The sequence below is a fragment of the Protopterus annectens genome, chromosome 6.part0, assembly GCF_019279795.1.
Source record: "Protopterus annectens isolate FY-2018-M chromosome 6.part0, PAN1.0, whole genome shotgun sequence".
Taxonomy (NCBI): Eukaryota; Metazoa; Chordata; order Ceratodontiformes; family Protopteridae; genus Protopterus; species Protopterus annectens.
Window position 1 is genome coordinate 233,824,307 of NC_056737.1, and position 23,746 is coordinate 233,848,052.

A 23,746-nucleotide genomic window follows, 5' to 3' on the forward strand; every position below is an offset into this window, starting at 1 on the left:
TTCCCATTCAAAAACTGATGCCAAAAATGTAATTAGTATATTTAAGTTCTGACATTTTACTTATATTAAATGTCTGTAAATAACCATTAATATTAGGTATAGGGAATAATAAAAAACAGTAAATCCTTAACTATATCGTTAGAATTTATAGATCTTTTAAATGTATGTATAATGAAGGCTTTAAAAGGAGAAGAAATGCAATTCTTCTGATCATTCATATAAAAATCCAAACTCCAATAAAATGTATTTATTCCAAATTGCAAATGGGAATCCATAACATATATTTTGCTGGCAAATCTTTCATGAATGTATTTCCAACAAGATTGGAATGTGTACTTTATACTTGGAAGACTGTACCAGTTAGCTAACTAAAAGCACGTTCAGTGGTAGTTCATTGTAGAATTCATTGTAGAATTCTTTGTAAGTTGAACTTGCTGGTGATTGCTATTTGATAGGTCTGATCAAGCTGGGATTGTTAGTTGTTTTCTGTCCTTTTGCTAAAAAATGTGATTTTGTTAGCTTCGCTGTGGTTCTATTGATTGCACATTCTAGCCATGATTATTTCATGCAGAGCATAACATATTCTCACAATAACCAATGACTGGATGTTGGATGATGAAGATATACCCATGGTTGGTGTGGTTTAATCATAAGGGTAAAGTCCGAGTGATTAAAATTAAACAAAGGCAACTGTGGGTAAATCTTCAGTACATTACACCCAGGAGGTGGTTATTGCTATTATATAATGACATTATTTAAGACAAAAACTGCTTACTTTTCTTAAATAATGTGTTTGTATAGTGGTGCCATGGTGTTCCATACCCTGTGACCTCGTTGATGTACTGTGCACGCGTATGGGACTTGCATTCTCATACTTACTCAGTACATCGGTGCTTTGGAAAGCAAGCAATGGAGATGGGAAGATCTCTGTTACAACTACTATTATTTTTTAAGAAACTGTGAAATTTGGACAGTTTAGAGGTACAAAAGAGGGAAAAATACAAGGAAAAAAATGTACATTTCTTTAGTTTTGCATAACGTACCTTATTTTCCTTGTATTTTCTCTGCCATCCGTATATACTTCTTGACCTCTTAGCACAAGAAAACTGGAAAGCCTTGGCATATATTAATAGATGAAGTCATGGTGACCGGATTTTCTTCTGTTGGTGTATAGCTTGATTTACAATGGGCACACTGATTTGGCTGTCCAATCACCATGCATGCTTTTGAATGTTAATGATTTGTCATTGTATAGTAATCTATATTGTATAGAACTGTAGCAACTGGAATCTAGTTTATAATCTGTTCACTTTGTGTGCTGTCTTTGACCAGAATGTCCTTTTTCAAGAAAGGCTAGAGGATTGGCACAGTTCACAAAAAAATGGGGGAATGAAGTATAGAATATATATAGACTGGAGTAGGTAAGAAAGAGCAGAATTTCAAACTGTATGCAGGAAATTAGCAAATCATTGTATCTGGGATGCATTTAGAACACCACATGCATCTGGCATGCATTCAGTTATGTGTTGAAATTGAATGCAACTAAAAGAAGCAAATAATTCTGCTTGTACTGTATTTGCTTTACTTTGTTATTGATAGTAGAAGCATGCATCTCTACGAGTTACAGAATCAAACTATATTTGCTCTGCAGTATGGTATTCAGGAGGGGGTACCAGAGTACATGCTAGCTGACCTTAATAAAGTAGGCATCTGTTTATAAGTAGAACAACATAAAAAGGAAATGCCTGTAACTGTTAGTAACATTTTTTACACAGATGACCAGGATGGCAAACATCAAAGCAAAATGCAAAGCAGGACTCAGAATTACCTAAATCAGTATGCTGTTGATGGACTTCGGACACTGTGCATTGCCAAAAAAGTAAGGGTGTGTTTTTGATATTTTTAGCATTATGTATGTTTTAATCAGCAAGTCATCACATGGAAATGTGCACATTTTTCTTAAAGTAAGTGGTTGAAGACAGGGAAAGTCATGTATTCTCAAATAATATTCGACTATTCCTCTAATATTATGTGGAAGAGGGTGAAAACATTGAGTTCAGCTGTGTGCTGTTGAACTCTCTGATCAGTTTACCATAGGAAATCTCCAGTGGTTTGACTTCTGTTTGCATGGGCAGCACTAATTCCTTTCAGTGTTTTTTCTCTCTTACCTGCTCTTGCACAGCCATGAGATTAATAAACATGTGTATAAGGGTCTGGAGGAGGGCAGATTCTTGCCTGCCTGTAAAAGCGTTCTTTTTTTATGTGATGGTTTGTCAGATAGATGCTGTGAGTAGAGTATTTCATCGGATTGAAACTTCAGAGAGTAGGCACTCCAAAAGGTTAGGAAAGTTTTCTAAAAAGTAATGAATGAGTTTAGTAATGCCAGGGAAGACATAGCAGTTTGTACTGCATTTAAATACAAAGGAAATGCAGTAAATTAAAAAATGAGCAGAATAACTTAAATCAAATAAAAAAAAATGAAAAGAATTCCTTACACCAGTAGTGCCAATATCAGTCCTTCAAATTCTGCAACCCTGTACAATAAGCCCAGAGTAAAGTAGAAAATTCAATTTTCAGCAAGATATAAACTATACCGGTACTCCATTTACCTCTCATTATACTACTTTGAAATACTCAAGCCATAATTAGGACCTGATGAAATGTCAACTTTATGAAAAAGCATTCCCTGGCAAAATCCTTCTCATCCTCAACCCCCTTTACCCAGTTTTTCTACACCACTCTATTCAATGCCATACAATTACTTTCTTTGGGTAGGCATGTCTGACAGTCACAGGTCTTCTCACACACACACACACACACACACACACACACACACACACACACACACACACACACACACACAATCCCAGCCATCTCTTTGTGGAATGCCCTCATTTCCTCTTGTCTTCTTCCTGTGTCTTTCAAATCTGCTTTATCAAATCCTGTTCTCCTTTCCTGCACGTGTGACAAACGGTAATCTTTTTCTTTGACCTTGTCTACAAGTGAGGCTGCTTTGACTTCCATTCTGAAATTCTTATTTCCTCTGTCCCACAGTGTGTACCTTAACCTGTAATGCATTTTATTATTGATCCTATTGCACACTGTGCACATATATTTGTTTTATCCCTTTAATTTTTCAGTTGTCAGTAAATTATTCATGAAGTGCATTATTTAAACCTCTTGCTATTTTTTTATTAGTTCTGTTGAAATCCTTTCTACCAATGGACAAATGTGCTCAACTGTCTACTTGTTGGATGATTTAGTTTCACTTGAGACTGTTTTTTGGAATTATTTACTGCAAGTAAACCATTCCCCTTCCCTTATCAAATTTCATTATTCTAACACTTTTGTTTAGAGCCAACATGTTTAATAAATGCCTTTCTTCCATGATAAAATTGAAGTTAAATCCCTTATTGTAATTATCATAGACAATACTTTAACATTTCCAGTAAACAAGATATGATGCACAAATGTGGAATGTGGCCGCAATATGCTTTTATTTTGGTGGGTACCTTTCTTACACTACTTTTGAGTTGATTCCCCTAAAATTAGCACATTTAAGTGTAGGGGAGTTTCAGTTGCAATACTTTGGGAGTGGTCTGTTATAGCAATAACCCACGCCTGGGTGTGGGTAATGCGGGATTTAACCACGGTTGGCGTGGTTTGGTCCCGAGGGACCAAACAAAGACAACCGTGGTTAAATCCGCATTACCAGGCGTCAGTTATTATATTAATGACATTATTTAAGAAAAGAAATAATTACTTTTCTTAAATAATGGCATTGTATAATGCCTCTTTGCTGCCCTTCCGCAGCTGTCTGGTATTCGCAGCAGTTCTGATGTACTGCGCGTACCTCGCAGTACATCAGAGCTGTGGGCAAAAGCAGCGGAGAACGCAAGATCTCCGTTGCTTTTACTGTTTCGCTATGTTAAATGGGTTTAACATGGCGAGACAGCTTTAAAGTAAGCAACGGAGATCTCCGTTACTTATTTTAAAGCTGTCTCGCTGTGTTAAACCCATTTAATATAGCGAGACAGGTTTAAAAAAAAAAGCAACGGAGATCGCAAGATCTACGTTGCTTTTTACACACTGTGTCGCTATGTTAAAGGAGTTTAACATAGCGAGACAGCTTTAAAAAAAGCAACGGAGATCTGCATTGCTTTTTTTAAACCTGTATCGCTATGTTAAACTCTTTTAACATAGCGAGACAGTGTTTTATACTAACGGAAAAAGTCCGGGCGACCGGAACTTTCTCCGTTAGTATATTGAGGAATTTACAACGGGCACGCTGGTTGGGCTGGCCAATCAGTGTGCACGTTTTAGAGGAGGAATTGTATAATTTGCCGGTGTGCATATTCTTTTTATACTGGCAAGACAGAATGCACACATGTTTAACATATTTGAGCATAGCTATGCCACTAGGAAGCAAGATGAATCTAAAACATTATATAGGGTTGCAAAACTTTGCCATGGACTTTTTGAGCTTTTTATACTGGAAGAAAATATCCCATAATGAAAATGGATGGCTGTTGGAAAGATAAATTAGAGAGCAGGGAAGCATTTTGGCAGCTTAAACTTAATTCCACACAACCTCTATCTTAATGCTACAGTTTTCATTAAGTGTTTTTAGATTTAGGGTATCTAGAATATGAAAATATAGACAATACTGATTTTTAACAAAATTTGAATAATTTTTTTACGTGTCTCATATTTTTTTTACTGTTTTCATGTTTGATAATTGAAATATTTTGCATTATACAGATTTGACATTATTGAATTAGTTGATCATGATAGGTTGTTTTAATTCATGTGATGTACTTTAAACATGTTTATTGAGTGAATCAATTGTGAGCGACATTGTTGAAGTTCAGTCACACAGTGTGAATGAAAGTGCTTTTTTACAGAACTTTTTATCTGTTAAGTGCTAAGCTCAAGTTACACGTTCAACTTCTATGTGTTTGTTTTTTTAAGTTTATTTTTTGGCTTTGGTTGTTTTTTGGTTACACACTACACCAACACTTGTTGGCTACAGCACTTCTGATTCTATCATTCAGACTTCCCTTCTCCTCAGCCGATCCTCCAAGATACTGGATGCTGTTATCCTGTTCCACTATTTTTCCTTGTACCTCAGTTTTTGACTTCTTCTGATTTCCCTTATTTGCTTTCAGTACAGCTATCTTGTCTGTCCTCAGTTTCATCCCATGTGTCTTACGTTTTGTATTCCATTCCCCTATAGTTTGTCGAAGTTCCTGTTTAGAGTCTGCCTATAAAGCCATATACAACAGCTTTGTTGGTCCGTTCGCTTCAGCCTGGTTGCTGATTTAGACAGTCACCAGTATGAATAGCAGTGAGCTCAGAGATGAACACTGCACACTCCCTCCCACTGGGGATCCCTCTGTGAGTCTGAACATTGTACTTATGTCATTGGTTTTTGATGACATGCTGCACTAATTCTGACAGTGATGTTCTTCGTGTTTCACTGTTGCAGTCATTACATTTGAGTAATCTGCTGGCAGGTTGCCCTCAGTCGGCCTCAATATCAAAGTCTTGGGTCCTGCTTCGGTTGCTGTCTCCTCTTCCATGACGTCAGGTCATCAGGGGTATAAAACATGCAGCCAACGCCATTTTCTTTAGTCTTTCTTGCCGCGCGGTGCCCGAAGCAGAAGCAGTTCGCAAGTGCCAGTCGGCCGACTCCTGAAATTTTCACATTCGAGTTTCAGAACCGAAGTCTTCAATTAAAGCTAAGTACCCCATTGGGGAAACTTTTTCTTGCTCCTTACCGATGTCAGTAAAAGTTAATAATTGCATTACTTGTGGGAAGCAAATACCTCATAAGGATTTCCATTTGTACTGTATTCCTTGCCTAGACCCAGATCATAACGTGCCTTGCTGTCAGTTTTGTGCTAGATTTAACCAACGCCCTATTAAGCGTCGGTATATCTTTGCTTCAAAATATTTTGGGAACAGATTTAACTACCCTGAAATGTCATGTGATAGCAATCCGACTACTGGAGTTCACAAAAAATGCAAAGAAAAGGACAGAGACAGACCGTCGAGGTCCAAAACCGACGACGAAGCTTCTCCTAAGCCAGTCACCGGTTCGCCAGTACTCAGTGAGGTGCTTTTGCAGCCCCTGATACCCGCTACTTTCGAGTCGCAGGCCTCTACCGAGACCCATGTGGAGTCCGGCATGCCATGAGATTCTCAGAGTATTATACCCGCGGATGTCTCTCCATCGGATGGGTCCAGAGCCGCTGAGCAGGCACCGGCCTCTGAGGGCATTTTCAGGCCTCAGCATTTCTATATAAAACTGACACCAACTTCAAGAACAAAGACAAAAGCAACTTCTAAGGCTAAAAAACTGACGCATGAGCCACGTGCTCAGGCCTCTATGGCCAAAAACAGATGATCAAAATGGCTGAAAACTTAATTACCTTAATCAGGGGTTCCCAACCCCCCCCCCCCCCCCCTGATAAGAGGCCTAGGCAAGACACTGATTATGAATCTTCAGATCAGGTTTCTATTTCTTCTGATTCCTCTTCTGATCAGAAATTTTCTATACCACCCTATGAGGATTCAAATGCAGAGGAATCCATCCCATCTGCATCTCCTCCTGAAGATTATTCTTTTGGAGAAACCTTGCATACTTTGAGGGAACATTTTCATTGGGAGAGTCAAGATTTCTCAGAATCAAAAAAGAGGCTTGGGGATTTCCTTCTTCCTCAGCATAGGCCTTTGGCCATACCCTCCTGTATTAGACGTTGTTGATGTGTTTTTGGAATCCAGCATGGCTCCAGATTCCCTACCACCAGCTCTAAGCAAGCCAGATGGATATTACAGGGTTCCTGACTCAAACAATTTTTTATTCAAAAATCCTGCTGCTGACCCTGAAACTATCTCACAGGGTCCCAAAGGTGTAAAAGCCTCAACAGCTAAGAATCCTACCCCCTCTGATAGAGATTCCAGGGTGCTGGATAGATGGGGAAAGAAGGTATATACGTCTGCAACCTTGGCAATTAGGGCCTTAAACTGCCAGTTTCATATGCTTAAATATCAACAGCATGTTATGGGATTATTGAAACAGAAAATGATGTTGATTTCTGAATGTGTGGAAAATAAAGAATTACAGGAATTATTGCATGCAGCAGAAACAGAAAATGATGTTGATTTCTGAATGTGTGGAAAATAAAGAATTACAGGAATTATTGCATGCAGCAGAACAGGTTGGAAAGCATACTTTGCAATGTGGTTTTGATTCCTTGGAGGCCTCCTTCAGGGCCACAGTTACTGGATCCTGTGATTAGAAGGCATGCCTGGCTCAAGGAGCAAAATCTGCCTGATCATGTTAAAGCTAAATTGTTGGATGCACCTTTACAGCCTGATACTGTGTTTGGTAATAAGGCAGAAGAGGTTTTAAAGAAAATGGAAGACAAAGCTAAGTCTATGCAAACTGTAAAAGACTTCTTACAAGTGCAGCCACCAAGATTCAGTAGACACTGGCCTACAAAAAATTGGTCCTTTCCTGTGTCCAACAGAGCCTCATGGGGCAAATCCAGGTGCTCAAAAGGCTCTAGATACCAATCACAGGGTTCTTACAGGTCAAAGCAATGGGGTGTCTCTACCTCCAAATCTGAAGGAAACAAAGAACAACCCTACAGTAAACAGTCTCAATGACTTCCATCTGCCATCACCAAGCACTTATCTTTTGACAGCCCCCTTAGGGGGAAAACTAGCACTTTGCTCAAAATTGTCAGTTAGTAACCCAGGACAAGTGGGTATTAAACATAGTATCCCAGGGATACAGATTTCATTTCCATACCTTTCCAATTCCAAACGGTTGGCCTGATCTGACACAAAATCAATGGGCAGAGGCACAGAAACAAGTTACGTCCCTCATGGATATGGGGGTATTCAGCCAGTACCAGAACAGGAAAAAGGACAAGGGTTTTACTCGACTGTTCTTGGTACCCAGAAAAGACAATACCTGGCGCCCAATACTAGATTTATCGATTTTGAACACATTCTTGGACATCCCAAAATTCAAAATGCTGACTTTGCAACAGCTTCTGCCCATGCTGGGCAAGAACACTTGGCTAGTGACTCTAGACTTAAAAGAGGCATACCTGCATATCCCAATAAGGGAATCATGCAGAAGGTACCTCCGCTTCAAGGCTGGTTTTATGCATTACCAATTGTCTGCACTGCCCTTTGGCTTATCTACTGCACCCAGGGTTTTTACAAAGTGCCTGGCACCAGTAATTGCATTTTGCGGACAAAGGAGCACACAAATCTGTCCTTACTTGGACGACTGTCTCATTCAAGCAAAAAACAAGGACATTCTTCTTCAACATCTGGCATTTGTAAAAAGGCTTCTAACATGCCTAGGGTACACAATAAATGAAAAGAAATCACAGCTGATACCCTCTCAAAAGATTACATTCCTGGGTGCAAGCTTAAATACAACTGTCCAGATGGCTTACCTTATGCCAGACAAATAAAGGCAACTGACTATTTACTTCAAACAGATGGCAACAAAAACCCAGTTATCTGCAAGACAAATTCTGCAGGCTTTGGGGTTCATGGCATCCTGCATTCTACTAATTCCATATGCAACACTGCATATGAGGAAACTACAGTGGTATCTAAAAAGTTTATGGAGTCAACATTGTCACAGTCTGGAAACAATGATTCCTCTCATGCCCTGCCTGCAACAGGAGTTTCTTTGGTGGGCAGAGACATGTCACCAGAACATGGGACAGTCTTTCACTCTACCCTCTGCAAACCAAACTCTAACTACAGATGCATCAGACAATGCTTGGGGGGCCCACCTGGCGGGGAGATGCATTCAGGGCATATGGAGCTCAAACCAAATGCATCTGCATATCAACCAGAAAGAGATGTTTGCTGTTCAGAATGCCCTAACAGCCTTCAAGGGCTTACTTCATCCAGGACAACTACCGATAAAGACGGACAACACCACGGTTATGTGGTACATAAACAAGCAGGGGGTTTACACATTCCTACCCCCTTTGCAGACTAGCCATGGCATTGTGGGACACAGCCTTGACTTACCAAGTGCATCTTCAGGCTCAGTTCCTGCCAGGAAAACAAAATACTCTGGCAGACGACCTAAGCAGAAATCTTATGGACCCTCACGAGTGGAAACTGGATCCACAAGTCTTCAGCATGATAACAGAGAAATGGGGGAGCCCGTTCATATATCTATTTGCCTCTCCCCAGAATTATCAACTGGACATATTCTGCACAAGGACTTATCACAGACAAGCATGGAAAGTGGATGCCCTATCCTTCAGTTGGAAAAACCTATCAGTCTACGCCTTTCCTCCTCTGCCTCTTCTTCCCAAGGTCTCACTAAAGGTCAGACAGGAAAAAACAAAAATGATCCTAATTGCCCCAGACTGGCCTCACCAGCACTGGTACCCAGTTCTAAGAAATATGTCTCAACTCCCTCCTTGGTACTTGCCTCAAATACCTCATCTACTGTCTCAGCAGAACAATCAAATTCTGCACAATCAGCTCCAAACTCTGAACCTGGCAGCATGGCTGATCATGTAATTATTCAAACAACACATCTCAGTAAATCTGTGATGGATGTCATTTTGGAAGCCAGAAGGCCTAGTACTAGAAAATCTTGTGCTGATAAATGGAAGAGATTCTGTGCTTGGAACCAAGCAAAAGGGACTGCCACAGCAAAGCCAAATATTCCTCAGATTTTACAATACTTGACTGAGATGCTTGACAAGGGCCTATCTTTTTCATCAATAAAAATCCATGCCTCTGCCATCTCGGCTCATTAAAACACAGAGCCTCCCATCTTTTCTCATCCTCTGCTAAAACAGTATCTTAGAGGGACCAAAAATTTAAGGCCTCCCAAAAGATCACAAACTCCTTCATAGGACCTCAATTTTGTGTTGTAAAAACTCACCCTGCCTCCATTTGAACCAGCAGCTACTGCGGATATAAAGTTTTTATTTTGGAAAACAGCTTTCCTTCTGGCAATCACTTAAGCAAGAAGGGTTTCAGAACTACAGGCCCTCATGGCTGGTGGAGCCTTTTATTACATTTTACCTGGGCAGGGTGTCCCTCAGGACCAATCCTTCCTTTATGCCTAGGGTGGCATCCAGTGTGGCTCTTAACCAAACTATTCACCTGCCAACTTTTTACCCAAATCCGCAGAACAAGGGGGAGTGGATTCTGCATTCCTTGGACGTACACAGACAACTAAAATTCTACTTAAACAGGACCAAATCTCTAAGAAAGTCTGAGCAGCTACTGGTAGCATTTGCTGCAGGATCAGAGGGAAAGGCTATTTCAAAGCAAACTATTTCAAAGTGGATAAGCCACTGCATTCGTTTCTGCAATTTGCATTATAGTAAACCGGTGCCCAAGGGAATCAGGTCACATTCCACCAGGGCTGCATCTACCTCAGCAGCTTTTCTCAGAGGGGTGCCAACCAAAGACATTCTAGAAGCTGCTACTTGGAGCTCTGTTCATACTTTTACAAAGCATTATCATTTGCTTCTCTTCTCTAAGTCCAGGGCAGGCTTTGCCACTGCAGTTGTGCAGGGCCTTATAGCTGCTCCTAATGCTATTTAGTTCCAGCCTCCCATAAATAGCTTTGGGAATCTACCCAAATGTAATGACTGCAACAGTGAAACATGAAGAACATAGTACAGTTGTGTACACTTACCAGAAATGTAGATGTTCAAGTGTATTCACTGTTGCAGTCTGGGTTACCCACCCGCCATCTCCCTTTTTTCTAGAGATTCTCTTTCCTTCACTATATTCTACAGCCTTTGTGGTGTATTTGCTTTTAGATGAAGGTAAAGTTTATGTTGTTACAATTGCATATGTATATATATATATATATATATATATATATATATATATATATTTGCCCCCCATTTGGGGAGCACCTGACATCTGGGGCAAGAAAAACTAAAGAAAATGGTGTCAGCTGCATGTTTTATACCCCTGATGACCTGACGTCATGGAAGAGGAGACAGCAACTGATGCAGGACCCAAGATTTTGATATTCAAGCCGACTGAGGGCAACCTGCCAGCAGATTACCCAAATGTAATGACTGCAACAGTGAATACATTCGAACATCTACATTTATAGTAAGTGTACACAACTGTACTTTTTTTGGACTCTAAACCATTGTAGGCCTGCTCCAAGCAGCTTTATTGGCTTGGCACCTTGTCATATGCTATGTCTTGATTGACATCACTGTTGCAGTATCCCTGGTATATGGGTTGTCACCACTGATGTCCAGCTGGGATACCAAAGCTTTACCTTTCTGAGTTTGTGCATTCATTGCATGAGCTCAGCTTATAGACATAGGGGTATATAGATGGATGTAGAAGCATGGATCCTCAGACTATCTTGCTGCCAACACAAAAACAGACTGTGCATCCATCTGACTACTAGCTGTTTGGTCCTTGGCACCTTTGCTTCAGTTGTTTATCCAGATAAATACCACATTTGGAAATATTCATTTTTATTTATGCTGTTTTGTTAAAAGTTGTTAATGTCAGATAGGAGGGGTAGGTGCGAGTGTGGTAGGTAGATTCTGTACAAGGACTTACACACCACGTGTCTTTTGTGCCTAGGCCAGGAGGATAATTACAAATCCTTCTCGATCTGTCAATCATTCATTACTAAAATCCTTAGGTCAAAGTTTTCCACTCTCAACACCTTTCTAGAGACCCAGTGTATGAAACACTTGGTCCAGTCCAAGATGGTTGACTCTGCAACTTCAGATGTTCATCTGTCTCTGAAGAAAAAACTAAAGGGACCTCAAATGGATGCACCATTCAATGTTTCTCCTGACATACCTGCTGCCCAAACTGCCTGCCAGCCAGAGTATTGCATTCTAGTTCTTTTCTTTTCAAGTATAAGAAGCCATTATCCCAAGTTACCACATTAGCATCATATTGTATTTTTTCAGAGTTCCTCCTAAACATTTGACTGATCTTGTAGTAGGATTGTGCACTTTGGTACTACATGGCCACCAGTTATATGAACACCTGGTTCTTCAGAGAATCTGAACATTTAATAAAAACAGAAAACATTTCTGCAGTCATACTGATGACCTGAGTGAGACCTAGATGACCTGAGATTGATGCATGATCCAATGCAATGGACAATGCAGTGAGGGAAGGTACAGTAGATGTAAGTAGCCAGTACTGCATTATCCATCCCTGAGGGAAGGGCAGCTCTGCTCACTATGATTGGGACCAAACAGGGGCAAGTGTCTTGACATGCAGCACAATGGGCTGAGATGTGTCTACCCAGTTTTCTGTGGGGCACACACTAGAGTTTAGCACATTCACTAGTGCATGCATATACTACTGGGTAAGTACTATGGGAGTTCATGGTTACTGAGTGTTAGCAGGGGCAGGCATATAGGACTTGGAATAAAATGACCCTTCATGGGTGCCTGGATGATGAACTGTTCTTTCAAGTCAGGTTTTGTCCTGGTATCTAGCAACCCAAAGTCTAGGTGCTGAAAGGCAAGCATCCTCTGTAGAGGGGGGCATCCTTCCCCGTGGAGTGACATCAGATGCAACAGCTGAGGCTATATGGAGACCAAATGGCAAAGCAAAAGGAAGGGGCCAGATAGTCTCCAAGCAAAAATGGGGAAAATATATAGCATTTATTTCCGACATCACCCCTAGGCTTTCGAATACTGGCCAAGGCTCTTACTGCCCCCATAGTGCCTTTTTTAGGCAAGGCTCAAAAGTCAAATCCACCTCCTTAAACAGCACAATTAACAAAAAACTGAGGGTTATGCTACTCAATGCCAGGAATTTAAAAGTCAAAATACAATCGCTCGAAGCACTCCTCAGTATGGAGAACGTCAACATCTGTGCAGTAACTGTAACCTGGTTCAAGGCTCCAGAGAGCACCCCAGCACTACAAGGCTACAACTCATACCACACATTTCAGCCACAGAACACGGACCGAAACACAAAAGGAGGGGGTGTATCCATATTCATCAAGGATACCTACACCTCCAGGTTAGTGGCGCAGCATGATACCTCTGAGATCATCCATGTACAACTAACATCGGGCAAATCTACAATGCAAATTGTGGCCTGCTACAGATCACCCTCCATGACCCAGGACCACCACTCCACCTTTCTGGAGACGCTGGAAAGCATGAAGGTCCTACCAAACACCCTGATATTTGGCGATTTCAATTACACTACCATTCACTGCGAAAACTACTCGAGTACAAATTCCCAGGCCCAGCGCTTCCTGGAATTCATCAACTCAAACACCCTGGATCAGCTGGTAAACTCCCCTACCAGAGGAGAAAACATATTGGACCTGGTCATCACCAACATGGGCGACAGGTGTTCCACACCAGAGGTCAACCTGTCACTGGTTAGAACAGACCATAAACTAATCACTCTGCATGTCCACACCCCACCACCCTGCCAACTAAGGAAACCACTGTAAAAAGCTTTTCTAAAGAAAAATTCACCTTATTTAAGACAGAGGTGGTAGGTTTCACAGCCCCCACATTAAAGGATAACACTGCCCAAAATGCAGAAACCTTTACAAATGCACTCTATGAGCACCTACAAGGATGCATGGATCATGCCATCCCTAGGAAAACCAAGACTCACTCCTCTAAGAGGAGGAAACCAGTTTGGTGGACCCCTGCCATAAACAGGCTACACAATAGAAGGAGGAAACTACTTCAGAAAAAAGCAAATCCCAAGAAGGAAAGACATCCCTGATCAGTATCAGTAAGAAACTGAGGTCCCTCATGAAACCATCCAAGGCTAACTTCGAAAGAAAAATAGCCAAGGATTCAAAAGATAACTACAAAGCCTTCTTTAGCTAGGTTAAGAATCTAAGTGGCAATTTGCAGATATGCACTGAACTAGTGCAAAATAGCACAAAATATGCTGAACCTACTGATATTGCCAACATCCTGGCAGATAGATTCAGTGCAAACTTCACCCCCCACCTCCAAAAGGGCCCACAACAATACCGGAAAAGTGTAGTGTCCCAAAAATCACAGATGCACAGGTGAAAACAACCCTTTCAAAAGCCAAAAACACAGGGTCAGTGGGACCAGATGGTGTCCCAGGCTGTGTCTTGCATGAGCTACAGAATGAACTAACCCCCCACCTAAACACGCTGTTCAACCTCAGCCTCTCCACAGGCTACGTGCCCATAGAATGGTGCACAGCAACGGTTATTCCTCTCCACAGAGGATGGGCCACAACTGACCTTGGTAACTATCACCCCATAAGCCTGACTAGCCTGGTCTGCAAGGCTGTGGAGTGCATCATCATGGAACTCATTAACAAAGACATTGGGAACCACCAAACACTTGACCCGACCCAGTTTGGCTTTGTTAAGGGCAGATCATGCCTACTAAACCTGGTTGACTTCTTTGAGACAGTCACCAAGGCCATAGACGAGGGAAAGGTGGTTCACACAGCCTACCTTGACCTCGCCAAAGCTTTCGACACCATTCCCCACTTTGGTATTACAAAAAAACTCACCAGCCTGAACATAAACCCCTATGTCATGAGATGGGTTGCCAACTGGTTTACAGACAGAACTCACATGGTAAGAATAGCGGGCACCATGTCCGACTCTAAACCAGTCACAAGTGGTGTCCTACAAGGCTGAGTCCTGGGACCCCTACTGTTTGGCATATACTTCTCAGAAGTACAGGCAAACACAGGAGGACTATAACTAACCAAGTTCACCGATGACTGCAAACTGGGAGCCATAATTGACTCTCCGGCTGACACGGACATCATCCAAAAGGGCCTTACTGAGACGGAACCCTGGGGTCAAAGTCATGGCCTTAAGCTAAATGCCAAAAAATGCATAGTCATCCCGTTTGGGAAAAACAAAACGCCTATGAATTACCACATAGGTGGCAGTCCCCTTAATACAGAAGAGGTAATAAGAGATCGGGGACCCAGGTAGATAGTAATCTCTCCTTTGACAATCATATTGCCAAAGTAGTTAGGAAATCCTATGTGACCCATCTAATTACTACAGGGTTCGCATCTAGAAATAGAGGTTATAGTGTCCCTCGACTCGTCACTCATTAGACCCATCATAGAGTACAATGCCCCATTTGGGATGTACCTCACAAGACCCTTCCAACAGTTGGAAAGACCACAAAAGTACCTCACCAAGAGGATTATTGGTCTCAAACATATGTCCTATGCAGCCCGACTGAAAAAACTCCGGCTGTACTCAGTGGCATATCGCTTACTCAGAGGTGATCTCTGCCTGACTTACAAAGCCATGTCCAACTCAGAATTGATGGACATGCTCCACCTAAAGAAATCCAAGTCACTGCGAGCCACGCTGTCTAGTGAGCTAAACCTCGCCACAACAATAAATAGAACATGCTGGAGGGATAGATTCCTGTCACAGAGACTCCCCATGCTTTGGAACAAAATTCCAAATTACATCAGGCAGAGCCCCTCACTAACACTCTTCAAGAGAAACCTTGACGAGTGGATGGGTAACAGAAAATACAACCCTAGGATAATTTCATTGTCTCTGCTTGACAGAGGATCAATTAATCAATGGGGCGGCGAAAGCTGACACACTCTGGCTAGGCTTATAAATGCCCTCAGGCCGATAGCCTAGTACCTACCTATGAACATCACTGAGTCATGTCTCCCCCATTACACCACTAACAGTCGCTAGTACCATCTACTGTAACATGGACAAAAGAAATAGCTGCTTAATTTTTTTAAAACTAAAAAGGCTTTAAATGTTTCACACCGAATACTCCTCCGCAGGATTGTTGGACGGTTCCACAGGATGAGAAATACTGTTTTTTTCTCTATAGAAAGTTGTTTTTGTTATGACCAGGGTTGAAATTCAAAAACGTTACCTGCAGGTGAACACAAGCATTCTGTATTGAGAGGCAGTTTGTAGCGTGCTGCCTTTACGCACTGATGGGCGGCACTGCAGTGGGCTGTCTCTCTGACTGCGCTACATGCTAGTGAGGCATTCTTGCAGAGAGGCATATACTAATTAGCCAAGTGTTCTCCCCTGGAACTGCCTGCAGTAAGATATTTATACAGCTGATCCTGGCTGCTCGTGGTAAATACAGCCAAAAGACCATGTTCATCCATTGCAGTAGAGGTAAGTGCTGGGACGTTTAGTGGACAGGTAGTGTTAGGGAGGGAGTGTATGTTTGTGAGGTGTGTGTGTGCATGTGTGTGTCTGTCCATGTGCTTTTTGTATGTTTGTGTATGAGACAGTGAATGATGGGAGGCACCTGTGCCAATACGATTCGATTCACTGGCCGAAAGTGTTAACTTCCACAGGAAAGCATTAATCTGCACATGCGGTAATTAACAGCAGTTCAGACACAATGCAAATTTGCCCATAAAGAAGTTTTTCTTCCCGCGCTGGTATTCTTGCTGAATCCCTGGGTATTTTTGTATTATGAAGACGTTTCCGGCATTCTTTTCTAATGCACTGACTGAAAACTTTATACGCAAGACTGACACGGCTGAGATACATGGACTGCCTGACACAAGTATCCTGTCTTGCCCTTTAACTACATTGCCCAGAAAATGTTAGATAACTTGCACAACTTTTTACCTCTGTAGAGTGAATCCATTCAGGTTTGATAATTCTTTTACCTGGTGTGTCTTGTTACTTCCATAGTTGTACACCTAACTTGTGTATCAGGGTATTTCTGGTGGTATCCTGCATTAAGCTAAAATCAGTTTGTGGGTGCATTTTTGTGTCTACCTTCCATAGTCTGTAGACAGCTGTTTTCAATGATGTTTATGAGGCAGTGACTTAACAGAGAACATTTAAGAGTGCTGTAAGAATGGATATTGCATCTGACTGAGAGAGCATTCACTCTGTTATTGCAACTTTCTTATTAATTAAATTTATTTGATCTTTAACAATTAACAATAAACTCTGCTTTTGATTTGCTGATTTGTTTACCTTAACTCTTTTTATATCATAGACATTCTAGCAAAAATATATATAGCAACACAAACACATGCTCTAAAAGTCAATATCCTAAATGTTTTTGTTTTTTTTTATAACCTGCAGATATGCTACATTCATTCTCGCCTAAAAACTTGCAGTGACCTAATGACACATCCCGGTTAAGATAAAGCAAATTATTGCTAATATGGAATTGATGTAGCTGTCACAAAATCTTACCGCGGACAGATAATGTTTCATAGTTCCTGGGCTGGAGTGATGCTTTTTGTTGTAAAGATGATTTGTACATGGTGGCAAAGTACCAGCCAGCTGATAACAGGAGTAGAACTTTGCTTTCCATTACAGAACTGCTGTTATTGGATCATGTGTTCAAAGCTGCTTTTATCATTCCTGAAACTTGTATGCAGTTTCTCAGAAATGGTGCAGGGTGTGTCTACAAAACCATGAGTAACACTGCTAATTCTAGTGCTGACTCATTTTCAAATCTTTTTAACCACAAGATTACTTTCAGCATGAATGAATGCACATTTGCATTTTTTTGTTTGCAGTGGAAACACAACTTGTGTGTTTATAAAGTCACAAGCCACACATATGTTAACAGTAATCCAATGGTCCAATGGTGTACAAAAAAAATTACAGAAAACAGTCTATGTGTAATAGAAAGTAAGACTTACAGGCTCCAACTCAAGAAATTACACTTGTTGTTGTGACTTTTGGCTTTTCCCGGTTAGGGGTCGCCACAGCGGAACTCCGGTCTGCTAATGATTGGCAGTAGATTTTTACGTGCCGAGTTGCCAGCTCTGACGCACAACCTTCAACGAAGGTATGTCCATTCACACATGTCTCCACACAGAAGACGCTCTAGCTAAGAATCGAACAGGACAACGTTTTACTGTGAGGCGACAATGCTACCGCAGCACCACCACCGCAACTCAAGAAATTACACTAAGATTTTGAAAAGAACAATTTATTTAGGAAATGTGAGTGCACTCTGTTAGTCAGTAGGTCTGAAGACAGAGCACTACTGGAGCACATGTGGCTTGTTTACTTGTTAGAGTGGATTGTTTCACTTCTTAGTGATGTGCAGTCTGGGTTATTATTACAAACAGTTGTCATCTCTCTGCATTTTGTATAAACATGTTGTTAATGAAATCCTACCTTCCCACATTTTTGTTGTTTCATGCTGTTGGTGGATTGGGCACTCTAACTTGGCCCTAGGTGTGTGTGCGTGTGTGTATTCTGTGGAAGGTTGGGTGCCAGGCTGGCAACTCGGCACCGCAAAACTCCACTGCCAATCATGAGCGGACAGGTGATCCGCTGTGGTGACCCCTAACTGGGAAAAGCCGAAAGAAAAAGAAGACTAGATATAGAATTTTGTTACAAGAATATAATATGTAGGCAGAATGTAATAAATATATGGGCAGAGTGTAGTCTGCATTCTTGAACTGGTCTTCTACAAGTTCAGAAATGGCTTTCCTTTGGAGGACAACACACCATGAATCCCCATATCCCATAGTTTAATAAAGATATAAACTAGGGCACTACAGCACGGTGAGAACTGCACGTATTTTTTAGAGGTTGTAAATTTTTAATCAAAGTAGAATTTGGTCCTCAAGACTTTACCTAACATTTCTTCTTGACACAAACTGGTTATCACAGTTAACTTCTTTTATTTGCATGCCAGAATTAAAACCTTGGTATGATAGTTAAGTTTTAATATTTTAGTATGGTAATTGTAGTTATCAGCTCTTCCTGCAAATATGTTATAATCCATGTTTTTTTTTTTATTATTATTATTCATAGGTTCTTGATAGGCAAGATTATGCTTACTGGCTAAAATGTCATTTAGATGCTGAAACATCTCTTGAAAACCGAGAAGATCTGCTTTTCCAATCTGCAACTCGTTTGGAGGCAAACCTGCATCTTTTAGGTAAAGAGTAGCTTCATTAAAGATGTTTGCACACTAATATTGCTAACAACAAAATAATGCTGTCCTGATGTGCATTAAGTAATAGAGCTAAGAGTCTTGCATAAGATAATGCTGTGCAGATTTCTCATATGTATTTATTTATTAGCTAGGTGCATGAAGTGATCAAAGAACCATTTTTAGACATGACTGGGGCCAAAATGCACACAGACATGTATGTGATAGCATAGTATAGATAAATAAAAAACTATGAGCTTGGCTTAAGCTTATGGCCAGTTGTGTACAAATGACTAATATGTGAAGTTATGTGAAGTTAAAAGTATGTGTGAAGAAATGGTTTAGAAGGACTGCACCATTAATGAAATAACGTGTAACTGTAGCTTACAAGCATGAGGTTTACAAGTGTACCTAACTATTCTATCTCGTGTGCAAGTCACCATCAGAAATGTATAAACATACTGCTAGAAAACTTCTGTCACATTATAAGCTTACATAAATTATATATTTGTTTCTGAGACTATAAGGAATTAGGTTTTTTAATAAAAGGAATATTTGGAGAGATTAATGTTTGCTACCAAATGAACTATGATGGAATGAGTACTCCACTTTTAGGGCTGAATGTTAGTAAGAAGCTTGAATTTTTTGAGACATAGCTTTATAAAATGAATAGATTGTCCCACTTTATCACTTTATACAGGCTGTTATTTGTAAAAATTAAGCATGTAGTCTGCAATGGCCCATGGAAACAACTCAGTTGTAGTGGAAGATTTTGACTGATGATAACGTTTAAAGATGAAGGTGAGAAGGGTATGTATTTTCTCACATCCTGGACCCAGTACATTTAAGTAACTGCATGTGACACGTAGTGAGCAGGTTAGAATTTGTACATTTCCAGTGCAACATTTTCTGGCAACAGTGATATATTTTTGAGGAACATAAGGCTGAATTACTTGTGAGGGATGCAAGAAATCTATAGATAAAAAAGGCACACTTATTTATACATATATTTGCTGACCAGGAAGTACCATCTGGGAATGACTTTTTTACTTAAAGTCATGGAGTAAATAAAGCTCAAAAGCAATTGTATAAAAGATGTAGTGATTTAAAGGAATGACTACAGATGATGCAGGCAACATGAGTTTGACAAGCAGCTGGGGGGGGCCTGAAGGAGATGCAAGGGAGGCTGGGAGTGAGTGGATGTAATAGTGAGTTGGTGGTTTTAATTTTTATAACACAATTACATAGAAAAGGAGAATGTAAGTCATAAAAGGGAACATTATGAGGCATGTGCTTTTATGCAACAAGGCAAAAGTTGTATATTAATCGACGATGTGCATAAAACACAACAGTATGTAACCTATGCATCTGAATGGGTAATTTGTGTTCTACTTTATAATGGCCCTAATATATATCTATGTGAGTGTCTCTAATGTCGAATGGCTGAAATATCATAGTCTCAAACATCAACACAAAGTTGTTGTATACGTTTTTTTCTTTTAGGGCAGAAGGAAATATAGACAATAATACTTTAGAGGTTTACTTCTGCAGCAATAGAAGCATTATTAACAAATGAAGTGAGACATAATTTCACATAAATTTTAAAATGTAGCAATTGTAGAAGCACAGTAGGGATGTAATTCATGACTACAGCAAATTTGGATGTCTATGAAATGATAGATGTGATGGGGTGTTTTATTTTTGATACATGGCTCCATTAAAGTACATTTGGTAGAAACTAACATACACCATTGAAATTGTAACCCTCCATATATTAAATATTAGAGGGTATGGAATCCTGAGGTTGGAGCCCTTCCATGGGCCTAGACACATGATCATCTTTTGAAAAGTTGCCTAGTTTTCCTGTCTATAAAATGTGATTATGGTAACTGATCTTAATTATCCAGATATTAATCAGACTTAACAGGCATCCTCAATCACTATCAACCAAGACTTTCTTGACATTTTTTTAAAACAAGAAACATCTTTATCAAATTATCACATGCAACATAGGCAATCATACATTTATATACATGAAAACAAACCATATTGACATAATTATGGTTGCAAGCATTATACATCACTTCTAATTTGTCCAGTCATTGTCAGTCAAATACTACATATGAGCTCATTCAAATCCTGCCTTCTTTTAAACCTTGTTCCCCCCTCTGCATGTATTGTTCCCACAATTCCCATTTTTTTCCTATGTAATTTGCTCCTACCCTTTTCTAAAGATCCTAATTTCAGTTGTATTTTTCCTCTGTTACTGTATTCACTACTTCTAGTAAAGTTGGTTTAGACTTTGATTTCCATTTTCTAGTAATTGTCTTTTTGGTAGCCACCATAATTAGACTCAGCAAGGCCTTTACTATTCCTAGGCAATTCAATTCTGTATCATAGCTCAAAAAATCATTTCCTTAGTTATACCAGTTTGCTCACCCAGTGTCTGATAGAGCAGGCTGCAGGAAATCTGTAAAGTCGGCCAACTCATTACACACTCTTTAAAATGTTCCCACTTACCTCTTTCTTCCCCATCATACCTCCAACAATTACTGTTTACCTGAGGAAAAATTCTTTGGAGTGTACTTGGGGTATAAACATATCTGTGTAAACACTTCCAAGCAAATATCCTAAGTCTTGTAGACCTTGTTGCAAATTTGGGAGACATACATATATCCCTCCATTTTTTATTTGTGAACTGCTTAGTCAGTCTCTTCTCCCAAACCTTTCTGACCCCCATATGATTGAGTTTTATAGTTATCATGCAATATTTTGTACTCTCTACTAATTTTTCCTTTTCTAATGGCAGCTTCTGTTGTAAAACTCTACCAGTGCTGTTCTTCCAGTTAGTATTTCTTTCTGTTTGCCTGTGCTCTGATACCAACCCTTGGTAGGGAGGGCAATTTCTTAGTGCAGTCCAAACAATTATTGGCCTCTTTCCCACTCTATTACCTTTCCTCTCTAATTATTTTCTCCCAATACTTGGTTCTTTTACCAGTTTTCTTCAGTAAATTCCAGTCCCCCTTTTACCTATTGTCTGTATCCCTGATTGCAGTCTTCTTTATCGACGGGTCTATATCATATAATCGAAGGTTGGTCTCCGTGAACCTCTATTCCCAAAACAGCAAACAGTCACATCAGCAAATATTTTACACAGGGAATGGAATTAGTTGGCCAACATCAGGAAATTTGCCCTTTTCCCCAGTGCAGTGAGATGTCTGAGTTGGTGTATATAGGTAGGGGGCATGGGGGCGCATCCCCCCATCTGTGTGGGTTTGACATAGTGCGGTCTGTGTGTGATGGTTGTCATCTTGGTCAACTAATTCTATTTCCTGTGTAAAATATTTGCTGATGTGAATGCTGTTTTGGGTTTGATGAACAGATGTTCACGGAGTGGAACCTTCAGTTATATAATATAGACCCCCCTATCGGCAGAATTTTCATTCTCCGTTCCTGTGTTGGCTTAATTCTTAGAATACTTTCTGCTACTTTATGAATATAATATTCTGCATGGTTATTGTTATTTTCCTTAAGGATCTGCATCCAAAATCCCAGTTTCTACTTGTTTCTTGAGCTCCCCTCATTTCATCATCCCTTTCCACTTTGAATTATAGGTTTCTACTTGTACTGTGTATAGGAGCCTTAAGTATGTAGCTCTGAAATACCCCTTCAAAGTGAGTAAACCCAAAGTGCCTTGTTCATTTGGAAGAATCAGCTTATCGCACTTGACTCTTGCCATTTTCCCCTCCTAGATAAACTCATTCAGGTCTTTATTAATTGCTATCCACAACTTATCCTCTGGTTGATAAAAATATGCCTGATCTGTGTAAAAAAATAAAGGGACTAAAAACATTTTAACTGCTTCTATCTTGCTCCATATCCATATAACAGAGCTTCCAGTTTCTCAGTTTTTGTATTATCTTTTGTTTGTCTTTTCCCACATATCCTTAGCTGTCACACCAAAATTCTTTTTAATCCATACTCCTAAGTACTTAATTTCATCATGTCCCATAAAATATGGATATTGCTAAACTAATTTGTGCATGAGTACATAATTTACAGCTATTGCCTTTGTTTTAGCTTCATTAATTTTGTATACTGAAAAGATATGAAACTGCCTCCAAATGTTCCATGACATTGAAATGTCCTTTTCTGCTTTTATCAGGTCTAAAGTAATATATGCAAACAAAGCAGTCTTTTCTTGACTGCCATACCAGTTATATTCTTGAATTTCTAAGTCTTTTATTTTCTTTACCAATGGTTCTAAATGTAGTGCAAATAAGAAAGGTAAAAGAGGACAACCCCCTGCCCTGAAAACCACAGTGAAAAACTTCTCTAAAGCAAATTTCACACTCCTCAAAACCGAGGTGGAATCCTTCAAAGCCCCCGGGCCTGTGGAAAATACGGCCCAGACCGTAGTATCCTTTATAAACGCATTCTATGAACACCTTCAGGAATGCATGGATCATGCAATCCCAAATAAAACCAAGACCCAATCCTCCAAAGGCAGATGTCCTGTCTGGTGGACCCCAGCCATAAACAAACTATACAATAGAAGAAGGAAGCTACTACATGATAGAGCAAAATCCCAAAAAGGGAAGGCATCTCTGATCAGTATTAGCAAAAAACTACAGGCACTCATAAAATCGTCTAAGGCCAGCTTCGAGAAAAATTGCACAGGACACTAAGGATAATCACAAGGCTTTCTTTAGTTATGTTAGGAACCTGGGTGGGAATTCCCAGATATGCTCAGAATTAGTCCAAAATGACAAAAAATGCACCGAACCCACAGACATTGCCAACATCCTAGCTGACAGGTTCAGCGC

The 23,746-nt window shown here is 40.2% G+C and overlaps 1 protein-coding gene across 1 annotated transcript in view; it reads left to right on the plus strand.

The window, feature by feature from the left end:
• ATP10A (ATPase phospholipid transporting 10A (putative)) overlaps window positions 1-23,746 on the plus strand; it is a 1,517,068-nt gene that overhangs the window by 899,803 nt on the left and 593,519 nt on the right. Inside the window, exons 11-12 of the mRNA XM_044073977.1 lie at window positions 1,776-1,879; window positions 18,800-18,926. Of these exons, the coding sequence (XP_043929912.1) occupies window positions 1,776-1,879; window positions 18,800-18,926 (231 nt within the window). The remainder of the gene's footprint in view (window positions 1-1,775; window positions 1,880-18,799; window positions 18,927-23,746) is intronic.